We start from the raw sequence: 12,570 nt of genomic DNA on the forward strand, positions 1-12,570 counted from the left end.
TACAATGATGGGAGCAAGAAATCTATATTCATCCAGAAACAGGCAAAGGCCTTTATTCCTCAAAATCTGCTTTTTCTCTTGCTAATTGTATAAAGAGGTAATTATTAAAAATTAGTAGAATTTTTGATGTTACTTTCCTAACACATCCTATTTTTTTTTTAAGAATTAATGCATTTTATGGTTTTTAGACTAGTTTTCTTTATGGCTCAGAAAATAATAATAAAAATGTTTTCAGTGTGCATTGAATGGCACTGGAGTTGTGAATGTGCTACTTGCATCTCTCTTTGAATTGCCTAAAGATGTTGATCAGTATCAGCTGTACAGATTTTAGAGGATGGATTATTTATCCTGTTTTTTCCTGAACTTTGATGTCAGTGAACTGCTGTTATGTGTATTTATTATCTACATTGGCCTAGAAATTAGTAAACAGTGTAGCAGCTGCTGTGAAAAAAACCCCAACAGTTTTATTATGACCAATTGGACTGTTTTCTGACTCTGTGTCAATATAATCAGAATTGACTTTGAACAGTATAGACAGAGATTTTGGGTAGAACAGAAGCATATGGTGGGTAGGGGTTTTTATTGTTTTGGGGGGGTGCATTTCAGCAAGGTAGAACAATTAAGAACTATGGACAATGATTAGATGACAAAGTGAGAAAAGAATATGGTGAATTGTCTCAAAATGTGAAGCTATTGCTGCTGAGCTATTCTTTGAAATGTTTAACAACAACAACAAGAAGAAGTCATTGTAATAATTATCTCTTTCTTTTTTCTTTTATTCTGATTTATAGAAAATTTCACCTTGGGTAGGTTTACGCAAGATCAATATCTCCTACTGGGGATGGGACGACATGTCTCCTTTTACCAATACAACTCTGCAGTGGCTTCCCGGGGAGCCAAATGATTCTGGCTTCTGTGCGTATCTAGAAAGAGCAGAGGTGGCAGGGCTGAAAGCAAATCCATGCACTGCAATGGCTGATGGTCTTGTGTGTGAAAAACCTGTCGGTAAGCCATCTCTTATACTCAGTTACAGTTACTGTCATGATTAGCAAGCTTGTTTGGGTTTTCATTTGGTTAACAGATTTTTTGGACAATTTAGATTAAATAATAAAAAAAAGATTTTAATATTTTTTAAAATCTAGAGCTTTAATATAGAAAACAAATAATATTCCTAAAGCAGGAAATATTTATTTGTGAATTAGTTTACATGGCTTAGTTTGCATTACACCAGAAGTCTTATAAGTTGCCTCTAAATCAGTAGTAGTCAGTGACAACAGTGATTGAGTGATTGTAGTATGAAAGTGAATGTGTTCAACAAGTCTTATGTTCAGTGAGATTCGGAAAGAAAACATTATTCAACATTTTAGTGGTCTGAAGGGCTGACAAACCAAAATCCTTATTTCTGCCTTGCAGGTCTATTTGTGTATGAAAATGACTATGGCAAATAGTCACTTGACAGTTCAAATTAGCATTTTCATGCTCTGATTGTCCTGTGTTTCTCTTCATAGCTCTGGGGTTGAGCACATGAAGTTTTTAAATTTCTCCTTCAGATTTGTTTTGTGCATTGCTTATGCAAAACTGGAAAATAGCTGCATTGTTGGTGTGTTGGGAACACTGGCTATCAATCTGATGGCATTGCTGTGAAACTGTCCAAGTTGTTAACCTGCATAACAAAAGTGGTCTTACCAATTCTTTATTCTCTTTGAAGCAGTTCCAAATAGTGATGTCATTGTGAAGTATATATTGTATGTTTGTTGCTACTGCCATCTAAATGTAATCTTTCAGTGTTCTTACTATATCTGTAGAGGAAGACTGGCTTGAGAACTTAGCGGGTATTGAATATGAATCAGTAATATATAAAACCATGTTAATATATAGGAGGGCCTGATCCCAATGTTTCACAAGGCTTTTCTGCATGGAAAATATAGTGCTATGTACACTCTTGTGTTCCTACCTAAGAATTACTATGCTCTTGTTGTACACGTAACAGTTTTATTTTAAATCAAAGCATAAATCAGGAGTTTTAAGGGATACAAGCTCTTTTTGTGTGTTATGAATTTTTGAGTTGACATACACCATTAACTCAGTCAGAATGTGATCTCTAATAGAGAAAAACAAGCAAAAAAATTCTGAACCTGAAAAACCCTTAACTGAAAGAAAACCCCTCCAAAACAAATCTGTTCTGCATTGAACAATTTTCCTTCTATTACTTTCCCATTGGATTCTAGTTACTTTCATATGTACGCTGTGTGGGAAAATTTTAGGGGATGTCAGTCCTGAGTAGAATATTTTTTGCTTATATACTGTTGAACTAATGAGATTGGTAGATCCAGAGCTCTACTGTACTTGTTATAGGAGTTTGAGAGGTATTTTATGTCATGTATGTGCAAGTAAGCAACTAAGCTGACATTACCAGGCAATGAATATTAAATTATGTAAGTATATAGGTAAAATTGCTGTGAAATGTTTCAAATGGACTCTTAGAGCTATAGTGTGACTCATGCTGAGTGTTGGTTAATAATTTTTATAAAACTTTATTATATTTATATTTATATATTATAACATAACTTTGAGTGAAAATATTTATGGCTATTTAAGGACACAACCACTTTCACTTTAACAAAAGTTGTTCTAATGGAACATGTCATTAAAGGAGATTGAATCTGTGTTCAGAATTATAAATGTGATTCTTTTCCAGTCAGTCCCAACCAGAATGCCAGACCCTGCAAAAAGCCATGCTCCTTGCGAACGTCATGTTCTAACTGCACGAGTAATGGTATGGAATGTATGTGGTGTAGCAGTACGAAGCGATGTGTTGACTCAAACGCCTATATAATCTCCTTCCCATATGGACAGTGTCTAGAATGGCAAACTGCCACATGCTCCCGTGAGTATCTTAATGAACAGTGATCCTATTAAGTATGCTGCTATATTTGTTGCCACTCAAAAGTGCTTCTATGAGTAGGATTCAGCACATTGACTAAAGATAAAAATAATTTCGGATGAGTGACTTTATATGGTTACTCATGTGAGCAGCCAATGCTCTGTGTTTGTTTTCTAGATACAGATAAAATAGTGGCAAATCTCTTCTGATGAACATTTAATCTTCTGACACAGCAAAAAGTGCTGTTGTTTTCAGTAGACTTATACAATATTAAGTTATTTATATAAAGAGGTTTATTATGCTATGACTTATTTAATAAGGTGAGACAAATTTAGTGTTTTTAAGAACCTGATTCACTTTGTCAGATTCAAAATAGTACATTTTCCTATCATGCAAAGATAAAAATAATGTTACAGTCATGATAGTAGTAGTCTTGGGAATTTTGTAACACAGATGTAAACCAAATGGTTTTGGTCTTCCTTAGATTCTTATCACTTGCCAATGCTGATTATTAACCCTTGCAGATTGTTTATCCTTTGTGGAAACAGAAGGAATTCTGTTAAGCCAACAGGCCCATAAAGATGTGCAGGAAACTTGTGCTGTGTGATCAGATTGGGTCAGGCTGTATTAATGTTCAAGGTTGCTCGTTTCATCCTTTTGAGATAAAATACAAGTGATTTCTTACTTTGTCGAGCAGTAAAGGTACTTCCCAGATGTCCCCTTTGGAAGTATATTTCATCAGATATTGATACTACACTTTTCTAGGAGAGTAAGAAACCTGCTCATTGTACTCTTCAGTGTACCATTCAGCTGGAGCTACTTCTTTCCAAGTCTGTAGTGACTGGACCTGTTAAGTTCAGGAGCATTCAATTCCAAAGTCTATCAGTGCTATAATTCATGTAAGATGCTGGAGCAAGCTGCTGGTGCCTTAGATTTTTGTCTCAGTAATGGTTTATTTAGAGCAATTCCTCAGTCACCTTCCTACAGAAAACTGGTTCTTAGTATTTTTACCATCCTTCAAGGTTTGACTCATATTTTCTACCTGTCCAGTGGGACCCAAACTTAGTATATAGGACTTCTGAAATGGACTGTTGAACTCTCATTGCCACTCTTCTCTGTGAGAGTGTTTTTCTGGTTATTTCCAACTTCCTTTCCCTTTTTTGATACCAACATATCTGGAACATTCTGGATACATTGTGGCAGGATGGATGATGCTGACAAGAAGCAACTTGCTGCAGGGTCCTAATAACATCATGATTCCATTTAATAGTTTATGGATACAAATGCAAAAAAATACAAAAGGTATTTACTTCCTTTCTGCTAAGCTTCAGGAAAATATTAAGTAAGGTCCTGCCATGTCTGTAATAGGAACCATTTATATAATCTTATTTTAGGAGAAAAGAATGGCTATATGTACCAACTCCCTACATATATCTGGGTTAAAGGAAACTAAGGCATAGGAAAAGTTTTCTTTCAGGTAAAACTGGCCAAGTCGCTTTATTCTTCTTAATTGATTCCTTCTTTATTAAGAGAATCATCTTAAAAAAGTCCTTCTTTATCCCTAGTAATTGTAGAATATAATGAACCAGCACAATGTTGATTTGTTCTGCTAAACTGCTGGTGTTAATACAGATTCTAGAGTCCAGGTGTGGACTAAAAGTAGGGTTAACATGGTCCTTGGGTCCTTATGTCCTCTAAACCCAGCCATCAGCCCATGTTTGGCATAAGAATAAAAAATAATAGGAGCAGTTAATTTCTTGTCCCATATATTTAGGATAATAAGACCATAATTATGTAAGGTTTTCTCTCAACAGTTCCATAAACCTTTTTTTCTGTGACAACTTTCATAAATTTTAAACAATTTTAATAATTATTGAAGTCTCTGTAGCTGCCTTTATTCTGCTGTCAGTTGAGTTAATTGGAAACAAAATTGTTCTGCTTAGTATATACCCTTTACAACATGGATTCAGGTATTGCCTTTATGGAGTTGAGTGGTCCACGCAGTTGAGATCATTAGTTGAGTCTAGTGTCCTGGCTGCAGCTGAGCCACATTAAGAGGTTACACTCATGTAGAACCGTTTGAGTGTCCTGCAAAGAAAACCCCACATATCTTCAAACTTTTTTTTCCTCCTGGCAGAATCTTCTTGAAGCTTGTTTATGCTTTTAAAATCTATGTTTTTAAGTGTCCGCAAACATAATGTGACAAGAGACAGGGAGCCATAGTGATCAATGTTCAAACGATTCTGATGTTAGTTTGATTCAGTGTTACAGCATTAATTTAAAAAGGTGTAGCAGAAAGAGCTCAAATGAACTTGTGAGCGCCAATGGAGTTCCTGAAGGTACTAAATTGTTAATTTTTTGTTAATAAGGAATAGCAGTAACTTCAGCATAGTCATTTGATTCTAAACAGGCTTAAAATATGAGGCCGACCATTTAATGAGAAATTAAATAATTTAAACATAGTGGAGTATAAAAGATCTAGGGGGAGACTTGATTTTTAGTATGCAAATTAAAATGCTGATGTACTCCTAACAGATGAGACTCTGATGATATAGTTCAATTAAATGGGATGGAATTATGACTTGGAGCTTAAGATCCTTAAGTTTTGGGAAGATGTGTACTGTGTTAGCTCATTTCAGAAGTTCTGTATAAGAAAATTGGGTTGTATTTGTAGATGAATTCTCAGGTGTGATCCCTTGATACTTTGTGCCACCAAAAAATTTTAGTTTGAATTATGGGTTTAAACTGAAACAGGGTAAGTTCAGGTTAGATGTAAGGAAGAAGTTCTTGACTGTGAGGATGTTGAGGCACTGGCACAGGTTGCCTAAGGAAGCTGTGAATGCTCCATTCCTTGCAGTGTTCAAGGCCAGGTTGGACAGAGCCTTGGGTGACATGGCTTAGTGTGAGGTGTCCCTGGCCATGATGGGAGTTGAAGCTTGATAATCTTAAGGGCCTTTCCAACCCTAACTATTCTGTGATTCTATGAACTATCACAATTTTTTGATATATTACATCACTCTTATTTGTATTATTGACCTTGTCTAGATTTATAGTTTTCCTGTGGGATGGGTTGCTTACATTGGGAAAATTAGTAATATATTCATACCATGATACATATTAATGCTAAGCACATAATATATATTTTATCATGGGATTTAATGAAGATGTGTGATGTTGTTCTACCTCATTATTTTTGTTGATTTGAAATCTTTATTACATTGTGGTGCACTTTATGGTCTTTGAAGAAGTACAACTTTTAAAGAAAATGCAGAAACTCTTACTACTGTTACTGAAATTTTTAATATGCAGAAGGAAATAGAAATATAAAATTGGGGCTGTAAAATCCTAGCGTCTCATTTAGAAAAGAAGCAACAAACCAACCCCCCTCTTGCATTAATATTATATTCCATGTCATACAGCTCAGAACTGCTCTGGACTGAGGACGTGTGGACAGTGTTTGGAACAGCCTGGGTGCGGATGGTGTAACGATCCCAGTAACACAGGAAAAGGGCAATGTTTGGAAGGATCATCACGAGGCCCAATGAAGGCAGTTAGCATGCACTCTAATGAAATGGTGCTTGATGCTAGTCTGTGTCCAAAAGAGAAGAACTATGAGTGGTCTTTTATCCAGTGTCCAGGTAAGGCCAGAATCCATTCTTTCTTTTATATGAAATAAGAAATGTTTCTCTGTTTAAGTATCCCAAATTAACATAATTATTTTGAGTAATACAGATAACGTTTGCATGAGGAATTTGCATTTTTAGATTTTTTCCTAAATACAGAGTTTGTTAGCCTCTTGTTTACTGAACACAAATGTGCTTCCTCTCATGCAGAGTCACATGTGAAATTTCATGCAAATATTGTAATCAAAACTGCCATTTTTTTGGTAAAGTTTTGTAAAGTTGCCACACATCCCATCATTTTGCTTTTTCTAATCTACCAATATGAATTTGCTCTGGCTCTTGCTTTCTTCTGGCTTCTGTATCCATCACAGAAAAGCTCAGCTGTGGAGAAATTATCTATAGGTAATTGATGATGCCAGGAGCTGTGAACTTTCTGCATCCCTGGTGCTCTCAGGAAAGTCCAGCTGGCTGTGAGAATAGGAGGCTGCAAGCCTATGAGCTGTGTCTCTAGTCTACCTCTTTGACATTTGGTGTAAACAGAATGTATGCATTTATCATCTTAAAGACAATCTAAATTTAAGGCACACTGATATGATTATAGTATTTTAATCATTGGAAAAGTAAGCAAGATGTCAGGTGCTTTAAAAGAGTGGAAGCTGAGCTGGTACAGTTCAAATCCTGAAAGCAGGGTGAGAAGGCAGCAGCATAATAGTGCAGGCAAATGAAAAGCCCACTGGGGAGTTTGACAGACCTGCAGTGGTAATTTACAATAAATAATACCATTTAAAACCTTTTTTTTTAGAATAAATGGTGTAATTGTGCTAAAGGCATTTTTCCAGCAAGTGTTCCTACTGCTGATAAATTTGGAAGTTGGAGCTTCTCTAGGATCAGAGCTCTTATGGGTACATGCAGCAGTGTTTGTTCTCCTGGGTACTGTTTTCATGAGTATATTCTCTACGCGTGTGTGCCTATGTAATGTATGTGTGCTAATATATATATATGTAACTGTGTATATCACTGTATTATTTAGAGAGCAGAATCTCTGGAGAAAGTTTCATTTTGGTATCTTTTATTTTTTTTATGCAGGCATAGAAAGTAGATATTTTTTAAAGTTTTAGAATAATGAAGTGAAGTGTAAAGCCAGGTGAACACTGTTAAATGGTCTAAGTTGATACTGAAAAACTCCCAACTATCTAATACCATTTCCTGAACCCAGAAGCTTCTAGTAAATTCCTGGAAATAGGAATACATTCCCATACATTCCATTGTATGGAAACTTCAGTACTTACTCTGTTAGAATGCAGCTATGTTTTTATTTTTAGTAAGTGCAATTATTAGACTTTCACTGCAATACACAGTATCTACCATTGGTGAACTTGTAATGGGTAATGTATTGCTTGTCTAAAATGTCTGAGTTAGCAGATTTCACCCTCATATTAGTTTAATATTTATTCTTTATGGATAAAATTCTGTAATCATTCTATGTTCTAACCAAGATTTCTCTGAAGTTCTGAATTTAAGAGGCAAATTAAATTTGATTGGTATAGGCTGTAGGCTTTTACTTAAGCTTTTCATTTTCTTAAAATGCTGTCTGTAATGGATTGTATTTACACAGTTTGTTATTCTTAGCACAGCAATCATTTGATCTTGAAATAAGATAGAATTGATACCAAAGCTATATAAGCTGATGGAACAGTTTTATTTTCAATGAAAATAAAAATAAAAAGCTTATAGCTTGTAGCTTAAAGATTATTCTGTCACACCGATGAATACTTGGCTAAACCATTCATGTTCATTCATCTGTGTACTTAGTTTGCCTTGTAGTTCATATCCATGTTCTTTATAGTGCCTTTGGGCAGTTGTGTTGGTTATAAGTGTTTTAAATTCATTATCATTCTCTGTTCAAATCTTTAATATTCATCGAGTAGCCCAGGTTTGTCTTGAAAGTCTAAATTTCTCTGAAAAGAATTGTGAAGTGGTTATAAGTAGTTAGTTTAAAAATAGATGAAGTATCTTTACATGAAATCCAGAGTGTAGTGCAGGCACACATTTTATATATTTTCTAGTATTAAGTATTTTCTTAAAGCTAGAATTATCAACAATTTTCAGCATCACCAACCATTTCAACTGAGAGGTCAAAAGCAAATTAGACATAAAATTGTTTATATCCTGAGCAGCCTCACTGAAGATTCAGCTAAATCACATTTGTATGCATGAGGAAAATAACTCTGCTGCTGGTACTCATGTACATTAAAATCACTTAAAGAAAAAAAAGTAGTTCTAAAAATTTAAATCTTAGTTCTTACTCAAATGATCATTACAGTGTCTCATTATTTTAATTACTATTTTAATTATTTAATACTGATGTTTCCAGTTTGACTGCACTTGTCTGTATCATAGGAAATAGCTGAACTGTGCAATTCGTCTGGCTTTTCATTTTTCTCAATGAGATACATATTTTTAGGAAAACCATCAGATATATAATACCACTTTTGGTGTGCTGTGTCAATCATAGATTGCTTTGGTTCTTATTGTATATCTATTTTTGAATCGGATTTAAACACTTCCATTTACTTTGCCTTAATAAGTGTAAGAATTAAGAGCTATCATGTATGAACAGGTAGTATAATATGACTAGCAGCAAACTAGAATTCACAATAAGAAAATGGATTAATTACGGTTGCTATCACTGTCCTTTAAATAACACAAAAATTCAGGAATGCAAAGCAAACCATTAGGGAGCCTAGAAAATTTATAAATCAGTGACCCACTAGTTAGATTATCAGAATGAAACATTTTCCCTGTATTATAATCCATTCCTTATGTTATCATCTTACTCTACTTTAATAGAACACCTATTTAATGCACTGTCTCCTTTTTCTCTTTGTTTATTGGGCTGCATATTTTTTTTCTAATGTTTCCTTTAAGTAATTTCATGTGGAAGACATGAACAGAACCCAAAATGGAGCTGCAATTCATGGTCTTTTGATATAGCTTTTTCTGAGAAAGGCAACAAACCACACACAATGGTGAACTGCTGGAGGAAGGCACCATGAAGTTGTCTAAAAATCAAGTGTTCTTATGAAGAATGAAACTTGTAGTTTCTAAAAAGATTTAGTCAAGGTAGATAACTTTCAAGTAGTATAGAAATGTTTGATACTTGTTTACAAGGTTCTATAGGCATAACTGCAGAAAAAGAAAGAGATTGTAAACTTGGTAGGTTTAATGGTTTATGAGTTTTATTTATAGCCTGGCAATGGCTATAAATACGTAAGTTACTAAATTCTAAAACAGGTCAAAAACCATTTCAATCATACAGTGACAATATCTTTCTCTTTTTTCTGTAGCCAAGACACCAGTCACTGTGACATTTAGATTAAAAATACAAATTCAAAAAACCCCTTATGATCTTGCTGAGATATAGCTGTCCTCTGCTGAGTGTTTAACATCCTTTGCCAGTAAGGGATCGAAAGGTTTGACATAGTCTGACATTTGACAAACTGCTATAATTGACAGATTGCTAATCTACTGAGCACTAGGAGCTCCGGGGTCCCACTCTCGGGAGAGGTCATCCTTCAAAACCTCTTGGTTGTTCAGCCGAGTTCTGGCAGCAGGATTGATGACTTTGGTAGAATTCAGGTTGTGATTTTGTTGCAATAGTGGTCAGTAGTTTTTCTGAGTTTCTCCAAAATGCAGAGCACTGGAGTGCAGATGTGGTGCAGGATCTGTGCTCTATAGTGGTGGTGTTTGACCAAAAGCAGTTTTATGCTTTTAAGGTCAGGTGTAAAAACCATATGCCGACAGGAGTCCAGTTCTTTTTTGCTTTCACCAAAGTCAACTGCAGCAAGGAGGGACTCGAGCTGTATGATGTGGCCCTCATGTCCTTAAAAGCTAAAGCTAATGTGAGGGTTAGAACTGTTAAAAATTAGACTATCTTTAGTTAATTTCTTGTGAGTTCTCTCTCCTCAGTAGATACAAAGTTGAGTGTTGAGTTGTTCGTGCTCTCTATCACGGTAGCCTTTCAGATGCTTCACAGTGGATGGCATATAGGTGTGGAGGTTTCGATTTTGTCTCAGTTGGTGCCTTACTGCCTCTTAAAAGGTTTATTGAGTGACTAGGCAGTATTTTAAAGCTATGAGGATTGGATTTAGTCACTCAAAAATGGCAAAAGAAGACTTTCTCACACACTTCAGTCTTGCATGTCACTAAATAGTTAGCTTTGGTGGTCTTTGGTCTGAATTCTTGTCTTATCATAATGCCATTTTAAAGTGATTATCTGTCAAAACCTAAATATATATGCTGGTCATTAGTCAGGATTAAAGTTCTCAGAATTACATTCTGCTGTAATTTTGTAATAACATAGGAATGATTTTGTTCCCAAGAGCAATTTATAAATGGCTTTTTTAATGTTATATTCCAGCCTGCCAGTGTAATGGCCACAGCACCTGCATCAACAGTAATGTCTGTGATCAGTGTAAAAACTTAACAACAGGAAAACAGTGTGAAACCTGCATGCCAGGATATTATGGGGATCCCACAAATGGAGGACAGTGTACAGGTGAGCTGTTCTGGGAGGAAAAAAGAGTAATTAAAATGACATTTTATGTAATGTGAATTTAACTTCTTAAATGTAACGTGAAATTAACTTTTCTTTAAAGGTTAAGTGTTTATTCATTTTGCTGTTGTTTTTTTAGTCTGGATGCCCTAAGAACAAGGTGATAATTTAAAGATGCTTTACTAGTTAGGGAAGGGAGGAGAAAGAAATACTCTTGTGGGAGCAAGACCTTAAATCCTGATATTTCAAAGAGGCATAGTTTAATTCCATGAAAACAATCCTATTAAAAGCAATGAGAAGGTTCTTATAAATGAAGTTCACTATCTACCATAATATCTGATAGCACTGATTTACATAAATGTGTAATGCTGGCGTAAAAATGATGCCTTTAACAGACCAACAAATCTGCATAGTTCAAACAAAAAGGCCTGGTACACTGAGGATTGTAAGCTACCCTAAACTATCCAATCTGTTTTTGTAACTGCTGCATCGCACTGGAGGATCCTCCTTGAAGTGAGAGAGAGAATGAAGTCCACTACTCCAGGTGGTTTATGTATATTGCGATAAGGTGATTTTTAAGCTAACAGTAACCTCGTCCCTGATAGCTTAATATCTCTCATTCCCCTATTATATTTAATATGAAAAGTTATTAAGGTACTTGAGAATCAATCTTGGAGGGTGCTATAAAGTTTTCTCTTAACTTTTTCTTCTCTATTACTGATGTTTCTTTAACTAGACCTTTGCTTCTCAAGGAATATTTATTCATTTCACTTGTTATTCAGCACTTCAACATGCAGTAGTCAATGCATAAAGCTGCACATCTGGTAAACTCAGGCACAATATGTAGCAAGTGTGTTCAAGGGGATGGAAAGATTAATGTCTACCCCTATTGACAATTGCACATTTCACTGGCTCTTTATGATGCTTTAAATAATTCTTAATAGTTCTCTTATTTCCTAAAGTTGACAAAATGTTCTTTTGCTGTCTATATCACCTTTATGGCAAAATGATGTATTAATATAACTTTTCTTCTTCAGGGATACATTAGCTATCAACCAAATAAGCATTCCATCACCTTTAGTGAATTATGTATGGTGCAGTAATGGCTAAAATCAATTTATAGGACCAGTAAAATTATAAATTTTATGACTTGTTTTTTCAACCCTAGTCTGTAAGAATACATAATTTTATTGGAAGGCAGGATTTTAACAGGAGCTATTTAGGCAAAAGAATGCTTTAAAAAATAAAGATGATAATTATTTTGAGGCTTTATCTGCATTGGTATATTGTATTTTGCAGTATAGAGCCCATAAATCTGGTTTAAGTCTTTACGACATTTTGATGAATTGGGTATTTTGTACTGTTAGATTTTCTTTCAATATCAGAATTTTTGTTCCTTGGAGCTCTTGAGTTATTTTTTTGAGGATCAAGATTGAGAGCTTTTTAAAGGAAGGTGAGGATAATGACTATAACTCTTAAGCAACATCTGTAATACTGTAATATTGTTC

General features: G+C 34.9%; 1 protein-coding gene across 1 annotated transcript in view; it reads left to right on the forward strand.

Annotated features, from left to right (window-relative positions):
- Nucleotides 1-12,570, forward strand: part of ATRNL1 (attractin like 1) — a 498,994-nt gene that overhangs the window by 118,253 nt on the left and 368,171 nt on the right. Inside the window, exons 16-19 of the mRNA XM_005154514.3 lie at nucleotides 792-1,005; nucleotides 2,699-2,887; nucleotides 6,304-6,522; nucleotides 10,928-11,065. Coding sequence (XP_005154571.2) covers nucleotides 792-1,005; nucleotides 2,699-2,887; nucleotides 6,304-6,522; nucleotides 10,928-11,065 — 760 coding nt within the window. The remainder of the gene's footprint in view (nucleotides 1-791; nucleotides 1,006-2,698; nucleotides 2,888-6,303; nucleotides 6,523-10,927; nucleotides 11,066-12,570) is intronic.

Source organism: Melopsittacus undulatus, chromosome 4, assembly GCF_012275295.1.
Source record: "Melopsittacus undulatus isolate bMelUnd1 chromosome 4, bMelUnd1.mat.Z, whole genome shotgun sequence".
In the NCBI taxonomy this organism is placed as follows: Eukaryota; Metazoa; Chordata; class Aves; order Psittaciformes; family Psittaculidae; genus Melopsittacus; species Melopsittacus undulatus.